This window comes from Odontesthes bonariensis, chromosome 9 (assembly GCF_027942865.1).
Source record: "Odontesthes bonariensis isolate fOdoBon6 chromosome 9, fOdoBon6.hap1, whole genome shotgun sequence".
NCBI classification, from domain to species: Eukaryota; Metazoa; Chordata; class Actinopteri; order Atheriniformes; family Atherinopsidae; genus Odontesthes; species Odontesthes bonariensis.
The window spans coordinates 28997258-29018237 of record NC_134514.1 but is presented as its reverse complement, the minus strand read 5'-3'; the positions used below and the strand labels follow the sequence as shown (position 1 = coordinate 29018237).

At 43.1% G+C, this 20980-nt stretch overlaps 3 protein-coding genes across 9 annotated transcripts in view; 1 reads left to right on the top strand and 2 right to left on the bottom strand.

Moving 5' to 3' along the window:
• The window catches only part of LOC142388547 (apolipoprotein A-I-like), a 282451-nt gene that overhangs the window by 36480 nt on the left and 224991 nt on the right, over positions 1-20980 (bottom strand). The window lies entirely within an intron of this gene.
• On the bottom strand, positions 58-16258 carry sidt2 (SID1 transmembrane family, member 2). Of its 4 annotated transcripts, XM_075473929.1 has the most exons (26): positions 15414-16258; positions 15199-15320; positions 14095-14259; positions 13924-13969; positions 12689-12790; positions 12277-12360; positions 11954-12119; positions 10579-10672; positions 9265-9323; positions 8994-9020; positions 8174-8212; positions 8013-8090; positions 7398-7513; positions 7216-7289; positions 6281-6347; positions 6087-6160; positions 5845-5968; positions 5493-5610; positions 2722-2858; positions 2499-2607; positions 1947-2023; positions 1729-1775; positions 1532-1637; positions 1234-1344; positions 1036-1149; positions 58-834 (listed from the first exon to the last, which is right to left on the bottom strand). In XM_075473929.1, exons 1-26 carry the CDS (start codon positions 15660-15662, stop codon positions 772-774), a joined length of 2568 nt encoding a protein of 855 aa, XP_075330044.1. In that variant the 5' UTR covers positions 15663-16258; the 3' UTR covers positions 58-771. The 4 variants fall into 4 exon arrangements, with proteins under 4 accessions (XP_075330044.1, XP_075330046.1, XP_075330045.1 ...); XM_075473931.1 differs by lacking the exon at positions 8013-8090; XM_075473930.1 differs by lacking the exon at positions 8994-9020.
• Positions 19235-20980, top strand: part of sik3 (SIK family kinase 3) — a 36829-nt gene continuing 35083 nt past the window's right edge. For 2 of the 3 annotated variants that reach the window (XM_075473934.1, XM_075473935.1), the window contains exon 1: positions 19235-19562. In XM_075473934.1, the coding sequence (XP_075330049.1) occupies positions 19272-19562 (291 nt within the window). In that variant the 5' untranslated portion in view covers positions 19235-19271. The remainder of the gene's footprint in view (positions 19563-20980) is intronic. The other variant, XM_075473933.1, reaches the window with a different exon arrangement.

Below are 20980 nucleotides of genomic sequence, written 5' to 3'. Positions count from 1 at the left end.
TCAGTCTCGTTATTCACAGATGACTCTTTTTTTTTTTCCCACACTGGGGAACCTCACCGCTGAAAAGGGAATCTTTATTCAGTAACCGCTCTTTGCGGTGTTTGACAGAATCCATTTTTCATACAGAACAGTGCAAAAAATCCTTTCGCAGTCAGACACGAGGGCAGTCGAGTAAATACAATCATCATCGATATTTTCCAATGCGAAGGACGGCTAGCTCGAGGTCTCTGACCAATCAGAGCACAGTATGTGAATAACATGACTACAACATTGAAGGCCACTGATAGACTGGACAGGATTCATGTTCACACAATTATGTTTGTAAACACACACACCTGTACCAACAAACACGCACACACGTAGCATTCACACAGTAATTCCAAAATGCATTGTTGCCTCGTGGGTCAAAGATAATACAGACAATATAAAATAAGTTAATTTGGACATAGGTTGTTATCGTCTTCACCAGCAGCAAGTAAACATTGATTACAACAGTAACATCGATGATGGCAGCAAGAGGACAAAACACTTCAGCATCACTCAACGTCGATCCAGCTCTTGATTGGCACATAAGTGTCCTTACTGGTGATGGGAGGGGCTGCCGCCCCGTCCCTGCCCGGCCGTGAGAGGTGGAGACGTGCTTAACGACAGCCTGGAAAGAACGAGCTGCTGGCTGTGCTTTTTGAAAATATGAAGGATATGCAAACCAAGAGGAAAAGGGCGATAAGGCAGAGAGGACAAGCCGAGCTTCTCACAGACGATCTGACATTTCTAGAAGACGTAGATCTTGTCTCTCTGCACGGTGTCGAGGTCGTCATCCATGGTCAGAAGGACCTAATGGGGAACGGGAAAGGAGAGGATGTAGTACACAGCCTCAAGCAGATTCTCATGATTCCAGTAAGACACAATCATGTAGGCCTGTCCACTACTGTATCAGCTTTTAGAATTGACGCCATTTGTTTAAGCAAAACTGTTCTGTTTCTGATATGCCCGATGGCTAAATGTGATAAAAGACAAACATGATGAAGATCATACCAGGAAAGAGCCAAACATAGCGATGGACGACAGGAAGTGCCAAATGTCGTGGTCGTCAAAAAATGACAACAAGATACACTCCCTGTTGTGCTCACGAGACTCTGCTGGGGTTTTCTGGAAAGTCGGGAAACATTCATTCATTCCATATGAAGTGCAACACAATGCGAACATGTACTCTCTTTAGTGTTTGTTGCTGACCTGCCAGGTGCTGAGGCCCTGGAAGAAGAAATACAACGCAAAGCCCCAGACCACTGCGGTGAAGAGAATACACACCAACGGCACACACTTGATTCTCTCACCACTCCGCAGCTAAAACACACAAAGAGCACAATTAGCTGAAAATACACCAACCACTTTGGCTCCTATCTGAACCTAAATGCTTCCTTAAAAGGTACTGAAAACACACACACACACACACACACACACACACACACACACACACACACACACACACACACACACACACACACACACACACACACACACACACACACACCTTCATGATGATGTAAAAGGCAAAGTAGAGCAGCAGGTTGCAGATGGCGATGGCCAGCAGGTAGGAGGCAAAATCATTGGGCCTCTCTATGAGGCCATAGGCAGCCCTGCAGACCAAACACAGAGGGAGATAAATATGCAGGTTCTCCTTCTGTTATCATTTAAGTAGAGCTCTCAAAGAAGAAACGGTTTACTTACAGAGACCAGTTGACGATGTTCCCCATCACAAGCAGAACCATACGATCCTAACAGAGATACAGCAGGGAAAAGATCTCCATTAGAGGAGTAAGAGCTCAAGTAACCATCAACTCAGTTACTGACTGAATACTGGCACAAGCACAGAAAGGACACAGCTTTATAATTAATTATCCAACTTTATATCATGACAACTCTTCAATGTAATGGTGGTTACTCACAATGTACATGGGTCCACTGCACTGTCTGATGCAATCAGTGTAGATGACGTACACAATCCTGCGCATGATACCTGCGTCTGACGTGCAAAAACGCAGACATGTTGATGATGAGACTCCGAGAAACATTCTTATAAGCTGGTAGCAACCTAAACGTAATTCCTCACTGATTTCTATATAATCTAAAATTAACGCATGTTTTTATCAGTGTGTTAAGAACTGGACAAATCTAATGCAGTAGATGGCACAATGCAGCAACATTAGAAACTGATCAAATGATCCCAGACTGCTTTAACTGCAGTTTAGTGTTTGTCTGAAGTGAACAAACCCGCAACATGTCACAATAAAGTCCTACGTATGGCTTACTGAGAACCTCAACTGACCCGTTACACCTTTAAAGGAAAATATTTCATCAAGTACGTTGCGTTACATCACACCTACTGCGACAATACTTCACGAAGTTCAAAAGAGCTCCGCATAACGTTCCACTGTTCAAAAATTCTAATTTCACACAATCTTGACTGAAGCTCGCTTGGTTTCTGGCAGTGATCTTACCGAGCCTCCATCGGCCCATGTAGTAGAGCTGTGTGCTGAGGAGGAGCGTGGCCAGTATGTGGATCACTGAGAAAACGATCCAGAACACCATGTTTCCTCTACCGAACACCTGAAAAAACACACACCATAATCATTACCAAATGTACACATTTCTAACCATGAGCTGGGCCTGGTCTTTTGTGTGTGTGTGTGTGTGTGTGTGTGTGTGTGTGTGTGTGCGTACCACTCCCAGCACAGAAAAGAAGATGACACCAGCCAGGCAGGCGTAGGCAGTGTAAGCACTTGCATTGATGTCTGGGTGTCTCTTCTGGTACAGCTTCAACATACACAGACCAGCAATCATATACATGAAGGAGGTGTCTGCAAGGGAGGGAAATATAAAGACAAAAAGCATATGTAACTTTGATTCTTCAGTGAACATTAGGGAGAAAATGACTGCAAATTGTCGTCACTGAGATACAGGTCAACCTCTTCCATTTTTATGACATATTCTCAGCTTTAGTATTTTACTAAATCCACTGAACGCACCTCTTTAGCACAGTGGCAACAGAAAGAAAAAGTAGAGCACTGCGTTCTCTCTGTTTTGGCAAAACATTGTACGCGCAGCTTTCAGAGACTTGCCTACTTGGGCTACATTTACACTGTCAGTTAAATGTTACCCAATTCCGATTTTTTGCTCTCATGTGACACAGATCGGATATGTTTTTTGACCATGTAAATAGGACAAGGACGCGTGCATTCGGATATTTTGAGATCGGATACAGGCCTCCTTCGTATGTGGAAATTTATCAGATACGAATCGGATATGTGACAATGCGACTGCCGTGTAAACAGGCAGATCGGATATTCTTACACATTGCATTCCACACGTCAACCTCGGAGGACGGTCTGTAGCTCATCAGCTCGTGGAAGCTGTGTGTACCGATGCCACAACTCGTCTCGCACGACTTGGCAGAAGTTGTTTACAATCAGGCACACCGATGCGCTGCTAATGCCAAATAGGTGAGCCAATGTGCGATACCTGGACATGTTGCGAGCCACCAAAGAGCGACACCGACACGCATTTCCAGTGGAATCGCCTGACGAAATGTGGTGTCTTGGTAGGAGAAGAATGGGGACAAACTCTCGCACAGCATATCAAAAGTTTGTCGGCTCATTCTAAAATTGCTGACCCACTGCTCTTCATCAAAGCCCGCCACAACATTCTCCCACCAGTCCTGGGATCGGTCTCGCACCCAGACACTCCTCTGAACAGCTGAGGAGGCAATAATTGCAGCGTGTGCACAGGATGCAATAATGGCCCTTTTCCTCCTTCTCTGCCTTAACCTTGTAGCACCCACAGTTGCAGATATGCAATAAGCTTTTTATTTACATTACATTTTTGATTTTTTAAATTTACATACATTATTTACATTCATGTGTAATATTTTTTTACGTTACATTTTATGTGCCAACAGCAATCATTTTCTTGGGTGAGTGAATTACATTCTGCTTTGCGTAGGTCTGTTCTAGTTCGTTCTGGTCTCGTTTGTTGTGGTCTGCTTTGTCCACCTTTCACTATACCTTTTTTGCCAAACGATCTGCAGAGAATGACTTGGTTTTGTGAACAAAATTAATCAGGAAAGCCCACAGTTGCAAATATGCAACATTGCCTAAAATGATCAAAAATAGCCCAATTCCAAAAATTCCAAAAATATTGGTTTATTCCCACCCAAAAAGATGCAAGAAGAGCCAAAATGATTTTTTTCAATGATTATTCATATGCTTGGGTGCTACAAGGTTAAAATCCTGCCAATGTTGGGCGAACTTCTCATGTACCGCAACACTAGCATCACACCTATTTCAACGTCGTCCATTTGCCTCAGCAGTAGAGTTTGGTTAACACTTAAAGGATAAGACCGGTTTTTTGACATTGGGCCCTTGATTTCACATTATAACATGATGTTCTACTCACCCCTGCTTGTTGTTGGTCATTTGGAGCTGTTCCGAAGATATTCGAGAGGCGTCTGGCTGCTCTCTTGAGATATTCGGCCATGAAACGGTTTCCTATGGGCAAGCTTATACAGGCACAAACTATGCTGTTTATAATTTATTAATTACTCTACACTAGCACTGATAACGTGGAGGTGCGTCGCTTACTTAAAAAAATCCGGGTTATTGTCATTTTGATTTTTTTGTCGTAAAGTGGGTGTTACTGACGTCCTCGTCGTGCTACTGCCACAGACAGCCCACAGACCTGCTGCCTATTTATTCATTCGGCTAAAATTCAAAATTAGTAACCCGGATTTTTTTAAGTAAGCGACGCACCTCCACGTTATCAGTGCTAGTGTACAGTAATTAATAAATTATAAACAGCATAGTTTGTGCCTGTATAAACTTGCCCATAGGAAACCGTTTCATGGCCGAATATCTCAAGAGAGCAGCCAGACGCCTCTCGAATATCTTCGGAACAGCTCCAAATGACCAACAACAAGCAGGGGTGAGTAGAACATCATGTTATAATGTGAAATCAAGGGCCCAATGTCAAAAAAACGGTCTTATCCTTTAAGTAGGCATGCGCGATGTTTCAGGTGATAGGCAAGTGTAATCGTGTGAATAAGATTTGAGTCACATTATTAAAGTACGTGTAACCACACGTTAAAAAAATAAATAAAAATAAATCGGATTTAGGCAAAAAAAAAAATCAGATCTGGGCATCAAGACTTGCAGTGTAAATGTAGCCTTGTTGTACCTGTCTGCTGCCACTTGGGGGCAGTGTCAGAGATGTGAAACAACCTGGAATGTCTTTCTGTGCCACTGCTGGTGCTTTAGCTTTGCCCTTCCTCTCATCGGGAGTTGCTGCTATTGTCTACAACTGAAAGTTAATCTCACAGGACTGCAGACAAACCTGTCTCCATAGCTTCTGAACTGGTTTAATTCCTGTGACCTTTAATCTGCACGGGCTGTGGACTACAACCTTAAATCCACCATTTGTTGGAATGCAAGCAGCCTTACCGAACTGGAAGTTGGTGTAATTGGGGCAGACATGGTAACAGGCACTGAGCAAGCCCTCCATCATCAGAGCAGTTCCCATGGCATAAAACAAACCAAAGTGCTTTGGAATACCACACTCCTGAAGGTAGAAAACAGACGAGCACAATAAAAATCCCTTTACTACAGTCCAACACCGCATTAGGCAACAACGAAAACATAGTTTTCCCTGCCCGCTCGGATTTTTCTTAATCTTTTTTCCATAAATGACAACAGAAAGCGGTAATGATAAATATCACAGCAACAGACAGTGAAACATTGACTGGCGGACATGAGGTCCTTGTGCTGTACGTCTGTTAGTGTGCATGTGTCTCACCAGCGCATTGAGACTGTTGCGAACCAGGGCTCGATTGTGAATGATATCTCTCCTGAGAACGATAAGCAGGAAGAGGAGTCCCAGCATCACGTAACCAAGGTTACTGAGGATGTTGTTGAACGCACTGTGCACAGCAGGTGAGAATTCAATTAATCTTGACATGCTTTCACACCGGTATGTCACTGGCTACATTGCCGTTATAAAACCAACACTTTTATACTTGGATGCTGACTGGAGCCCACCTTAGAGCTCCGAGGGGGTGGGCACAGAGGAAGTTGTAATAGCAGATGTCCTGATTCCCTGTGACGTTGACAACCTTAAGAACAGAGATTCCCACAACATATTAAATTGTTGAAGGCCCTCTGGAACCATTTTCGACCCAATTTCAGCATCACCACACTTGATCAGATCACTGCTTACTTCCCCATCAGCTTACCGTCTGATAGGTGATGACCAGCTGGATGACTGGCAGCGCGTAGAACACAGCAATAGTAGCAATGTTCCTGAAGTGATGAAAAAGGACTTCATTAGATTCTCTAATCAGGAAGAATTCATAAACATTTATTACATCATGTGACTACAAAGGACACAGAGGATCTATTTAATTGGACAAAGAGGCCGTTTACACCCAGCATTAACAGATAACACGTGGAAGGATCTAAATGCGTCACTTTAAGCCTTTAATTAAAATCAGACTCCACGCTGGTCTCCGGTGACCACTTGTGACGGGATGTCACATCCTTGTTATATATGCAAATGAATATCAAGAGAAATCGTGCAGCAAACAGGACATCAATAGATAGGCTTAAGGGTCTTTAAAATCCTGAATTACACTAAATTAGATTCTGTTTCAGATCAGCCTGCGTCACATTTATTGATCAAATTTTGTCGACACATTTCCGTCGACTTTGTTGTGGAATAGATGCAATGTGTGCGAGATGTAAGAGGAGCGTGAAGCTGTGGTAAAGTGGTGTTACAGAGCTCAGTGTCGGCTCTGCCCTGCTGGCGAAAGTCTCACCGAAAACTTTTAAATCCTGGATCCAAACGAGGTGTTTTCAATGAATCTGCATCTGGACTGAAGTTTTCCTTGTTTTTTTTTTTTTTCTACATTGGAACATGAAAAAGAAAATCCTTGCAGAGATCCTGCAGCTTGTGTGAGGGCTCGTCGTGCGAGACGGTGGAACTTCAATGAATCTGTGTTGGACACAACATGTCCCGAGTGTGTTTACACCCCTACTGTTAAGAGTACAGCTTGTGATCAGATCACACGGGAATCATGTTTATACCAGGTGTAAAGGAATGTAATGTTATTAAATGACTTTAGCTGACTCCACTCCCTGATTTGGCCTTTTGTCACTCTCGGGTCCTTACCAGAAGTAGATTTGGTATTTCTTGCTGAGGATTCTCTTGTCTTTTCGGGCGAGATCAGACACACACAGGTATTTCTGCCATCGGGGGGGAAATGCGAGACAGGAAAATGTCATGCCGACATTTTGACATTTCAAATGAATCCGCGGCACGAATTTGTAGCGGCTGAAGTGGATGGGACATACCTTGGTGCGGACGATGTTCTTGTCTGAGTTGATGTCGTCCAATGTGTCGTAGTCATCCTCCTCGACAGAGCTCAGAGACTCCTGCCTGCTTCGAGCGACACTGTCCAACGATTGCTCTGATGACAGGAGCGGAGAAAAGAAGGGGCGGTTTCAGCTGATTTATAGAGGAAAAGCGACCAACGACGCGAACAGACAGACGGAGAGAATTGCAGGGGGATGCAAAGCTTGTCAAACTCTTAACGGCTTTCTGGACTGATTTGCGAATAATTGTCGGTACTCTGATCTTTGCGCGGCCAGTATCATTTTGCATTCCATTGCATTTTCAGATCATTCTCTTGACATTTTCATTTATGTGCGATTATGACAGTGCTGATTAGTTTTGCGGCAGATCTGCGGACTGATTCGAAACAGTGTGTGGCAGAGTGTCACCGATGCGGACGGCTATGTGGTGAAGGTGATTGAGGATTGGTCGGCGTTTGAAAGGCTCGAGTCCTAATGAACAAAGACACACAGGAAACCGGTGAGGCCACGGAGGTGCGAGCCAGGCTGTGGAGAGATGCTGCAGAGTGACTGTGGTGGGCCGGAGACAGTGAGGGTGTCTGTGCATGTTCGTACCCATGTATCCATAGTTGTTGTCAGTTGATGTGGCGCTGTCAGTGACGGCCTCTGAACTCAGTGTGCTGCCATTGTCAGCTGGAGGGGTGCGCAAATTGGTTAGTTAATTCAATCTGCACTTGAATTAGCCATTAACTGGAGCTAATCTTTTCTAAACTCACCAAAGGAGCCATATTCATACGGCGAGGCTGGAGTCTTGCCTGTTGAGAGAGCACACGAGATTCAAAAAGCCCAAATGAGTACACGTTGGCAACGTTTTGCACATTCAAACAAGCAACACTACAACCAACGCTATATATCAGAATCCTAACATTGCACACTACAACACTATTGCACGTGGACAGATCATTCATGAACACACAATGATGAGAGAAACACACACACATGCAGGGAGCCAATCGGGGTGGGGGGTGGGGGGGGGGGGGGGGGGGGTGGTGGCTGTGTTTTTTAGGCTGGAAAGAACAGTTTGCACACAAAACACGTGAAGGCTGAGGACGGTGAGGGGGCGTGCCGTGCAGAGCAGTGACTGCTGCAGTGGATTAAACTGCAGGAGTTCTGTGGTTTAAAATCAAATCATGTCAGCAAACTCTGCAGGGAGCAGGCGCACACCGAGAGGCGGCGAGCGCGAGCAAACACATTCATCTCATTTCCTGTCTTTGGGAGTTTTTGGAACTATAATGTCATTTAATGCTGCTGATATTATTCCAAAACTTTACTTAAGTCCAACAAACCGGTCATTTGTCAAACCTAAAGAGCACCCAGATGAGTTTGCATCGCTTTAAAAATGTAGGTCTTCCAACAGAGCTACATTTAAGTTGGTGCAAAGCCTACAAAGCACTGCGGCACTATTCATCTTCCTCTCCACAGAGATTGGGTTCTTTAACTCTAGTTCAAGCTACTGCACACAGAGCACCTGCAGACAAGCAAAACAATGTAAGAAAGGGCAGCTAGTGCACAAGAGGAGTAACTGTGTCATTATACCATCTCCGTTCTTCCCAAGAAGAGAGGCTGATGCACACATTAGCATGAGGGGGAGAGAGTCAAAGACACACATTCAGTAAACACAAATGTATTATGCTGCATAAAAAAAAAACTATCAGGAGACAGTGGTTATTATCCAGCTTGTTATGTACAATTTTACAACTCAATTATTTAACAGAGCACGATGGCAGATTTCTATTTTGATAATTATGCGATTACACTTCACGGAGACCCTGACGGGCCAGTCCAGCACAGCTGGTTGCCGGGTTACCTGTCTCAGCGGGTGACATGTCGGCAGGATTCTGAAACAGCTCTCTCCTCTTCTTCATTCTGCAGAGACGGAAAGGATGCACACGCTTAGTGTCGCTGCTGCAGTGCAGCGCGCGTTGGGATTCAGAGACCCAGCTAACACTTTCCAGTGAAAATATTTGAACAATGAAAACTTTGGATTTCGGCTTTTACATACAGTTTGAATACATTTGCTGTCTTCTTATTTTTTAGGTGCCACAACTAATGTTTTCGCCACTGGTTGGACAGAAAGTCTCATCAGCAGAAACGCTTTCTTACATGTTGTCTGAGCCACAGTGAGAAATAAAATAAATAACTAATAACTCGATTACAGTGGAGATCTAATTTGGAGAAAGATTAATGAATACACAAGTTTGAATTAAAATCCACGGTGTGTATGACACTGTTCTATAAAGGGAACTGCCTGTAACTTAAACACCTCTGTGCTTTTTACATGGAGCTTAGAGGTCATGTCAGCACTGGGTCTTCTGCATTTCTGCAGCACAGGTACTTAAGTCTGAAAACGTCTGTCCTTGCTGGAATGTCAGGGCTGCAGTGCTGATCACACAAAAACCCGCACAGACAGTTACAGGAAGCATCACCAGGTAACTCCATCCTAAAAGTGACTGTAATAAACATATCTCCCCCAGATCGCCGTTTAGCCGCTACACCAGAAGAGATCTGGACTTCCCATCAATGCTCTCAGCTTCATACAGTGCTTTAATAGTTCTGCTGCATGAAAAAGGGCAACGGCTTGCTTTAAACTGCGAGCTGACAGCGAGATGTTTGCAGGGACGAAACCTGCAGGCGGCTAAAGGCGGCTCGGTCGTACATTAGCATTGGTCTCGCCGTGTAGCTGTAAAAGAAGCCTTCTTCAAACTTTACCGACCTCTTCGCAAGCTCTGGATCAGTCTTTCCCCAGTTCAACAGAAAATCTCTGCACTATTCCTCGTAAGACCGGTATTACGACACGCGAAGTCGCGTAACGTCGACCGGAGCTCAGCTTCCATCTCAACACTCGGCTTTCAGTCACCTGGAGCAACTCAACTTGCAACCACATACCAGATTGGCACAAAAATGCATCCCAAAGGGCTTTCTAAGAGCAGAGATTCAGATTTCTAACTGGGATTATTTACATTATGATATATATTCTTTTCATTTTCTCCTATTAATTTCAGAATGTCCTTAAATTGGGGGGAAAAACAGCAGGGAAAAAAGCAGGAAAACTTAAAATTTCTCTCCAATTTTGTTCTCTGCTGGTGATAAATACTCGGCAGAGGAAATTTCAAAATCTTACCGTCTGTTTTCCACACATGCCACCGGCAGGGTGAGGATGTAGAACGAGAGGAAGATACCCATGCAGAACAGCATGCCAATCACATACTTCTCAGCTGTGGAGACAGATACATTCTTTCAGATAACAGATGACAGATATACTCTAATAAAACTTGTTGCCATGAAACTCAGCAGCAACATTGTCAACATTATTCGAGTGGTTTTCCCATTGTGGAGACGGAAGATTCTTACAGAGAGACCACACATGAGGCAGTTCTCTCTAAATAAGCCGAAAACCTGTTGTACCATTGTCACTGTGGAGTAAAATTAAGAAATAGAATGTTTTTCATTGATCCTGCACAGAGTCCAGGAGAAGCCTTGATGAAAACAAGAGCAGATGGCATCACTCCTGTTGGAATGATGATGTTCATTTTAAGGCATCAGCCGCTGCGCTCTGACAGCTGCTACTCCTGTATTTTAACACAAAGCGATGTCCGACAGCATAACCATTGGCCGTTCTTGGCAGATGATCAAACTGACACACAAGCAACACGAAATGATTAATGTTTAACTTCAATAACTTGATAATACGGTGCAGGAAGCTGTGCTTAACATAGATAAATATGAAAATATTCTGGTCCATTCTGTTGACTGTAAAGTAACTTCGTATGGGCTTTGGTCAGGTGCAAATATTTGAATCATCCTCAGCGAACACCAGCAGCTGGCTGATGGTGTTGATAAGCTGTGTGTGTCGTTGACATGCAGGCAGTGTGGCATCATAGAGCAAGGCGACCACTGTGGTAACAGAGTATGCTGCTGCATGTCACCTGGAAGCTGCAGTGTGCATTCCACACATAGGATGCAACTCCAAAAGGTGGGAGATATGCTGCCGCTACAGTGTCCAGTCCCTGCTCTCAAATGGTTTCCTGCCTTTGACACAAACCTCTTTCCACCAGGACGTGGTCCTTCGTATTGGTTAGCCAGAAACTCTGGGCTATGACACCAGAGAGAAATGTCTGACCATAAACATTTTAGAAAGCATAACTCAAAGGAACATTCAGCACTGCAACCAGTCTGCCTACACAATGACAGATGGTTACACTCAAACAACAGGCAGTAGATACAAGCTAAAAGTCACACAGGTCATGTATGAATTCAAGGCAGCGTTCTAATTGAGCCCATTTGCATCAGATTTGCATACTGAGGACAGCAGCCAGCCACTTTAACGCAGCATCGTCCAGAGGAAAGTGATTTGGTTCGGCAGAGCACGAACACTGAAACGCTGTGGAATCTGCATAAGCTAATAAAAGCAGACGAGGTCAAGATCGACCACTTTTTTGATCTTGGCCCTGCCGCGTACATGTCTGAGCTCGCCGTTAAGAATGCATGTGACTTACTACTGATGGCAGGAGACACCAGCACATCGAGGACCTTGGTGCGGTTGCCAGCATCAATCAGCTCGTCGGGTCGCAGAGGGTAAAATCGCAGCGGTCCGCCACACGCCTCGTCCTCCGTCTTAACCACCACCACCACGTAGAAACTGTTGCTAGGAAAGTCCTTCCTCTGGATTACAGGAAGAGACACAAAAAGATATGACTGTGTGATAATGCTATCTATACTCAAATTATATATCTATATATAGAGAGAGAGCTTTGTCACCATGGTTTGCAAAATGTTTTGTTTCTTAGCATAACGCACAACACTATGTGTGTGTAATTACCTGCACAGTGATGGCACCTTTTTTTGTCATAGTCTGGTACATCCCAAGGAAGGCCACATTGTTGTCAAGATCATAGACAGGGCACTGAAATGAAAAACGAGTAAATTAAACACACGACACGTTGACAGATCATATCCTTTACGAAATTTATGAGTGGGATACATAAAAAAAAAGGCATGGTTATATAAAAAAGCAACGAAACTGTATGAAGAGTAAAACAGCAGTTTAGTCTTCTCAGTACATCATAAAATTTTAAATGATTGCTCAGCAAGGAATCTGCTGCAGTGCCCTCTGCAGTGCCCTCCTGTGGCCTGAGCATGCTACTGCATTCTGACCACAGAACTGAGGGCAGGGGCCACCTGAGGACAGCAGAGGTCTGCATGTAGAGAGCATAAATCAGGCCCAACCGTACCTGGATGTCCTGAACTGACATAACAGAGCAGGGGAAGGTCATGTCTGAAGTGACTTTGACAATCACAGTGTCCACACCGTCTGGAAAGACATATTTAAAATACTGCCAGAAAAGACAAGAGAAAGAAAAAGACAAGGAGGTATTATCAAAGGGTGATCCACCTTAGATTGACAATAATAGGATTTTATACTGTGTAACTTTTACAACGTGTAAGCCTTGCGACCAATCAACTCTGTCATTTTAGAACCCCATAAACAGAGATTTTTGGAAAAGCTGATGACTGTTAAGGTTCATCAAGATGGGCAGAAATAAAGACTTTTAGAAACAATGACAAATTAAGTAGTGGGCGAAAACATTACACCAACATTATTTATCAGTGTTCGGGGTATTCCTCTCCCGCTCGCCTGGCTTCCTCTTGCAATGGATAATCCTCGCAGTTCTGCTCCAAAACAATGCCATTTTAGCCTTGATGACTCAGAGTCTAAGTTTCTTTCCTCCATGACTGCATTGTGCTCAAAGTATGGCTCCAGTCAAAGCAAATAAATCTATGGTCTTGTTTTTTTTTTCGTTTTTTTTTCCCTCTGCATTTCTAAACCACCAGCTTCCTGTTTACAAAGGCACATGCTCGCTCAGAGAATATACAGTAACTGTATCCCTTTAGGGGATTTTTACTAGAATTGGAAATTATAGCGCTGGTCTGACCCAAAATGTATTTGTTTTAGAGCTCTTTCTTGCAATGCAACTGTATCAGTGCGGGAGTCGCTTGTTTGCATATTTGCCGACAACACAAGCATGCAGGTTCAGACCCAACCACGCGTTTTCTGTTTTTCACCACTACCTTGTGCATCTATGATGAAAAAAAAACTGTTACACAATGAAATGAAAGCAGATAAACTAAACACTATGTACGGAAGCATTAATAGTTGTCACACTTATCGTATCTGAAAGGGAAAATAAAAGCCCTTTGAGTAAACAGGAGTTTTCTCGGAATCGCTGAAAAGCAGAACTTGCAGGGGGGAAATAGTTCAAGATGAAACAGAGGTTTCACCATTCTGAGCTAATGGGTAAAACTGGAAAATCCCTCCATTCTTACCATCCTGTTTTAAGTCTACTACATCCCCTCCAACCCCTGTGTCAACCTGTGTGCTGTGGACATTTCTGTGGTCAAACATTCTGGGTGTAAAGCGGCCCCTCCTATCGCAAACACACACAGCTGGATTATCCGGCCTGATTACCTGAGGTTGGGATGGCGATGCAGTGAAGCTGAACTTCTTGTTTGTCCTGTAATTAAGTTGAACATAACATATCAGGCACAGCAGTAAGTCACTATTTGTTGACTACAGCCGCATTAAACCAAGAACCCTGGCAGCTTCTGTAGAGTGCCTTTGGGTTATCATATCACTCACTGCAGGGTGAAACTGTCAACACGGCTGACTCTGAGCTGGAAGTTTGTACCCTGGCTGGACAGGGTAGACACGTCAACAAAGAAGTACTGAGTCTCAGAGGCGGCTCGGGTTGGAGGTTGGCACAATGTCCTGCCCACGTGTTTGTAAGGATACTGTCTCTGGTAGCTGCAGAGAGACGCACACACACAAAGCAAGGCCAAGGCCAAAAGAAAATGAGACAAAGAACAAAAGATAAGATTTAATCAAGTAGATCTAAACTTTTTAACTATTAGACATAGATAATATTGAGCTGTCTTATGAGAACCAATGCTGTCTTACAGCATGAATAGGCACCTTGAATGAAGGCAAAAATAGAAGCAATAACAACTTTGGATTTTCCTCTACTAAATCAATAACATAGGAATTCCAAAACTCCCCATGTGCCAGTGTTTCAGAATGTGATGATCTACACGGATAATTCACACTCAATCCTCTGTGGGCATGATCAGTGACAAGAAATGAACAAGAAACGTCTTTTACGACGCAAGTTCCTTGAGGCAATTTTGAGGAAGATCATCAGTTTTTACAGTAACAGCGCTTCCTGTAATCGACACTGATGGATCGCAGAGGAGGAACTGAAAGTCCAAGGTTCATTAGTGATATGCAAAAACATGCCTGACCCCAAGACAAAAAGTGCAAGACTATGACAGCAGATGTTGCACAACCACAGAGTCTACCTCAAAGTGTGGGAGTCAAAGATCACATCACAAACTGCTCAGGGCGTCAGTCAGTCACCTGATTAAGTCAGATTTAATAAACCGTGTGTTCTCTGACCACAAAGGTAGAATGCAGAGCATATTTAAGACTTCGTTTAGTCTAGTTTAGTATAGTTTGGGTCCTATTGTTTCTTCTAACGCGATATATGGAATTACCTTACTGTATACAACTGATCCTCACCCACTCGGCACACCAGCAGTTAGGGACAAGGGCCTTCTATGAAAATTCAGTTGGCAGAAACACGCCAATCTATTGTTGTGTCGATTCGTTTATTGATCCCTTTCAAATTATGTGGCTCAGTTTACATTTTGTTCAAAACGTTCCCATTTGTGAATGTGGCTTACTCACAGGCCTCTTAGAATGAGAGGGACTTGAAAAGACATCACCGCTTGCTTCTGCCGCACTACAAACAGAATAGGACTCTCCAACTGCTGCTGCAATACATCCACCGACACGCGGACACCCTCGGTCTGAAAGTCACAGACATTAACAAGGGACAAGACTGATTTTCAAAATGTCATTGAGTAGTCGTCGCGTTTTCTGGATCGATGAAGGAGACTCACCTTATTCCTGGAGATGGTGTGATTGAAAGCATAGATGGTCTGATTTCCACTTGTAACAGTGTCATTATAGGTCACGTCGAACTCTGCTTCTTTTTGGACAACATGGTTGGTCTCCCCCACCATGCCAGTGCCGCAGGCTAACTGGGTCGCGCATAACCAGAACAGGGCTGCCAACCCCGGTCGGATCCAACGAGGCGCGGGTTCACAGCTGTTTTTATGTCGAGATTTCCAACAACTCCTTAACACCATTGTGTTTGAGACCGTTTCACTCAGCTAAGAACTGATACCGTTATTCTAGCCTAAATGGCAACACGAATGAAAAAAAAAACTCCTCCCAGGAACCGATACACGGAGAGCAAGCTGGGTAGCTTTCCTGAGCCACTTTCACAAAAACAGCAGCTGCGAAACGACTGACAAGCTAAACAGGTAGCGAAATGTTTACATTTCCTACAGGCTTGATCTTCGCCCTGTCGGCAAACGTAATAAAGTCAGAGCTAGCAGTTATGCACCACACAAGTTTTAAAACAATGACACTTAATTCCCCTATCTGAAACGCCGAAGTCTCCAAGGCTGCTGACTAGCTGTGCTAACATTAGCTCTGCAGGTTAGGACGCTTGCAAAGCTGCTCCGTGGTTTATCGGAATTCGGTTCCAGCGTCGCAGACACTCTCGAAAAAAAAAAAGAACAATGTTCCCTTTTAATTCTGTCCGGCGTTGACGTTTGACTGGGTCTAAACATGAGACGCCAATGCGCTCAATAAATATTTCTTCGCCTGAAAGATGTTTACAATCCCCAAAAAATCTCTGCCATTTGCGCCTCCTCCACGATCAGACAGTAAACAGAACGCCGTGCGACGTCATGACGTCACCGCGGGGTCCACCAATAGAATCCATTTATCCAAAGGAAACCTGACATGCAATTTTTCATTTCAGCTGCTGTAAATTCAACAGGGTTCAAGATTCCTTCTGTGGTCAACGTACTCATGGTAAACTGCTGGAAAAGAGTTTTTAAATCTGAAGAGTTTTATTCCCTGGTTTAAAAAAAAACTTGTGAAAATATATAATGTCATCTCAGGACAAATTATTTAATCTTTTTGCAGCTGAGACCAAAATATAATTTTAAGTTTATGTGTTTTCGTGCATTATCTCTGTAAATTTTAGATCCATGTCTTTGGTATGAAAACACATCCCTAGCATTACTGACAGAGATGACTTAATAAAATTAACTTTTTTTTCCAGTTGCGTCTCCTGGCCGAAGTTAAAATGTTTTTAAGTCGTCATGACCATGAGAAAGCCATCCATGCCCTAATAAGTTCAAGGTTAGACTATTGCAATGCACTTTATGTTGGCGTCTCCCAGTCTTCTCTCAGTCGCCTTCAACCTGTGCAAAACCCTGCTGCCCGTCTTTTAACCAACACTAACAGATGTGTGCACATCACTCCTGTTCTTAACTCCCTCCATTGGCTTCCTGTCCTTTATAGAATTGATTTTAAACTTTTAATGTTTGTTTTTAAAGCTCTTAACGGCCTCGCCCCATCGTATTTATCTGAGCTTTTAACAGTCCGCAATGCTGGTAGAGCTCTGAGGTCAACAAATCAATTTTTGCAGGTCAAACTACAAACACTGGGGTGACCGAGCCTTTTCTGTCGCTGCCCCCAGGCTCTGGAATAAGCTCCCCGTCGAGTTGCGTCTTATTTCTGACCTGGACCTCTTCAAATCTAGGCTAAAAACCTACTTATTTAGGATTGCTTTTAATACCCAGTAGTATGAAGGCACTTTTATCTTATTTTATCTTAATCGATTTTGTTATATTTTTTTGCTTTCACTGTTCTTTTATTGTTTTTATTTGTTTTTACTTATTCTTCTCTTTATTTATTACCTACTGTAAAGCATTTAGTACATCGAAAGGATTGTCTGTAAAGGGCTGTATAAATAAAGTACATTTACATTGACATTTACATTTAATATAAACGATCAAGTTTATAAGACACACTCACAAAAGAGAAAAAAACATTGAAATTGACATCCCCTCCCCCTCAGTGTTCTGCCTGTCTGTCCGTCTCCAGTAGTCAGGTTAAGAGGCAGCAGGATGGACAGAAACTGATCATGGCTTCTGATCAAGATGGTTAAGATTAGCCGGAGTCAGAAGAAAGTTTCAGTGGTGTGAAAGATGTCCTGCCTTGTTCCTGTTCCCAAAAAAATCAAATCTATCTGTTTTAAATGACAACAGACCAGTTACTCTAACATGCCATTATCAGAGTCCTGGAGAAATTGTTAATAGCCCATCAAAGACAACATGTAAGCACTTTTCAGTTTACTGATCAGTTTACTTATCGCCCTTAGGTTGGAGTTGAAGATGCCATTATCTACTTGTTTCAACAAGCCAACTCTCATACACTCTGTACAGTGGGGAGCATGGCAAAATGGATGTTCTTTGAGTTCTCACATGTTTTTGAAAAGAATCACTCCATACTGCTATTTGAAAAGTTCCAAAACAGAGTTGGATGCCTCTATAAGCACCTGATAGACAGAACACAGTTTGAAAGACTGAATGAATGTGTGTGGATTGAATCAATTTCTGCCATGACTATTTGTAGTTTTCTTCTGTAATTGTTTTGCTCATTAATATACTGCAGTGGTATCATTTAGTTTTGCAGCTAAAATTGCAGGAGCCGATTAACCAGGGACTGCTCCCTCCTTTATTCTAACTTATTTGTGATCTCAGCTTTTCCGTGGTCAAGTTCCTCATTCAAAACACCATTTAGAAGCATTAACCGTTTCCTCAAAACTGGATTTCGATGCACACGTATTAGCTTCATGTTACTTCTGATCCATATGATTTTAGCTGATGGTGTCATCTAATAGTGCATTAGATTATAGACACAACAGTGAATGAGATATTCTAATACTAGCTAACATAAAGGGAACCTGCTTCTTTTGGAGGTTTGACAGTTCAAGCAACAGCCCATTTTGGGATCAAGTTGACTGCAGGAATTCCTTTCTACCACTAGGTGGTACTGTCTACAATCTGGTGAGAAACTTTCCACTGGAACAGGTAAAAAAAAATGTAACATGATATAATATCAGTGGTAAGTTCAGTTACTTTTGTGTTTAACTATTATTATAATTATTGTATTATCATTATTATTATCATTATCATCCAGAATGATCTCTTTGTAAAATTCCAACTGTCACTGCATTTTATGGAAACATGTTGTTCCTCCCTACCCATTTAGAATGTCAAAGCCATCTCTCTGGCTATGCTTAAAAAATGAACGCTTGAAACAAATTAATGTCCTTTTTTAAAATTATTATTTGTATTTAGTTTTGTAAGGTTATTGGGGGAAAAAAATACATCTGAATATCTCAACATAGTAGTAGTACATCGAATGAAAATGGCCATGATTTTGGATTGACCTCTTTTTTTGTATTACAGAATCCACAGCTATAAACAAAGATAAACACTTTGTAGTGTTAATAATTTGTAATGTCACTTATTCAGTGATGTGACGGAGTGATTGTTTTCCTTCGCTTGATTGGTTTAACTCTGACATGGTAATGTTAGCACGGAGTACATCTTTAAAGCCTCATGAACCTGTCTGATCATACATAGCGCAGCAGTTTTGTAAGGAATCACTGAATCATGGGAACCACAGTGATAATGCGCACTTCTCTGTCTCCAAGGCAACCACAATACGTTTCTGTGGATGAAGTCATTTGTTACGTTGATCGTTGCCGTGGTTACAACCTAGAGAGGGCGCTGCGGAGGAGCGTTTCACGTAAAATGACGCAGGGCGGGGGCGTGCCCGCGATGCGCGCTGCGCAAGGCTGCTTGTTGTTCCCGCAGAGAGGCGAGAAGATGGCGGCCGTGTCTAGCGGAGGTGCTGCTGGGTCCGCTGCGGCTGGGATTACGCACTCTGCCCGACCGACCCACGCAGGAATGGGCTCCCAGAACCGAGCCCAGACATCCTCCGGTATCAACCACTCAGGTCGTCAGAGCACGTCCAGTGGGTGCATCACCAATCCTGGCCACACTTCGGCCACCAGGCCCCCCCCTGCCCGAGTGGGCCACTATGAAATCGAGCGGACAATCGGCAAGGGAAATTTCGCGGTTGTTAAACTAGCCACACACATCATTACTAAAGAAAAGGTAAGACGGCTGGTGTCCGAACGTTAGAGGTGAACAATTGTAAGTTGTCACTGATTAATTTTAAGCCTTTTCGTCCATGTACTCGGGATGACGCTGGGGCCTCCTTGTACCGGAGAATCAACAGCCAGTCCGCTTTGGTGACACCGCTGTTGGGTATACTGGGGGTTCGTTCGACACGGAACATCACCTTCAACTGTTGGATACAAAAATATGACTCTCATATTATCTCATATGTATCTTATATATCCACTTGTAGTATAAAAAAGGTGAAAAGGCCTAAGGTTTAAGTGTGGCAGAGCGCAGAGGACGGAGAGAAGGGTATTGACGGAGATGAAAAAGAGGGGAGACAGCGATCTTGTTGTAGCTAGCTTAGCTTATGGGCTAATTAGCAAATTGGAAAGATTTAGTTATTGATAAGAGAAGTGATAAGGCACAAATTAAACAAGTTTTGAGCACTAGACTGAAGAACATTGAGTTGACAATGAACTTTTGTACTTTATGTGTAGCTGTGTATCCAAAATGTTTGATGAATAGAAATAGAAAAATACTTTATTCATCCCCCAGTGGGGGGAATTCAGAAATTTTATGGACGTAATTGAAATGTATCATTAATGTACGACCGACAACTATGGCAGAGTCAAAGATCGTATACTTGTTTTTTGTTTTTTAACTTTCTCAATATAGAATCTTCGTAGACGTACAGACAACTTTTCATACGTTTTTCGCCTTTGGAAAGTTACTTACGTCTTTTCAAGTTAAACCACGCTGGTTTTGTGGCATTTAGATGCTCTTGTTAAAAGCTAAATTACATCTTGACGACCCCCTCATTAAGAGAAATGCATTGATCTGGATTTATTTGTGGTTTCTGAGCTGCCACCACACACTTTTGAGTATACGCAGATGCTTTTGCATAGAGTGGGCGCTTGTTAGCAGTGTTCTGGGCGATTGGCTACACTGATGGGAACGTCCTATTGTAAACAAATGATAGTCATGCAAAAAACACCGTTCAGGAGCAGATGTCTTGCATTGGGGCTAGCTACAAGTCTGTTATTTTTTTGTGGTCTCCGATGGTAGTTTGGGTACTGGAATAGCTGGAGGACGTCCAAATATTCTGATATTCTGAGGCTTCATTTGCCCACGAGCAGCATTGTCATTGGTTAGAGAGGTAAATGTAATCAAAAAATTTTTTAGACGATAATGATTTAGAAAGCTCTTGTTGGTTCATTGGACAACAGAAGGATGAATGAGATTTCTAGTAGGAGACACTTTGACTCGCAGCTCAGTATAGTGTTCCGTCGTTTCTCTCTGACGGTTGCATGGCTACTGGGATCAGTATGCTCTCTTAAAGTCGATGTACAGCAGAACATTTAGAGCCAATAGGATTTACAGGAACCCACACGTACAGCAGGTATCTGCAG

What these genes read in the sequence shown, in the direction of transcription:
- sidt2 (XM_075473929.1), bottom strand. Translation starts at nt 15,662, where the DNA reads ATGGTGTTAAGGAGTTGTTGGAAATCTCGACATAAAAACAGCTGTGAA. An exon ending in AAGGTGCCATCACTGTGCAG is followed by an intron (nt 12,120 to 12,276) that starts GTAATTACACAC and finishes CCTGTAATCCAG; the next exon opens with AGGAAGGACTTTCCTAGCAA. An exon ending in GCATGTGTGGAAAACAGACG is followed by an intron (nt 9,324 to 10,578) that starts GTAAGATTTTGA and finishes CCGTCTCTGCAG; the next exon opens with AATGAAGAAGAGGAGAGAGC.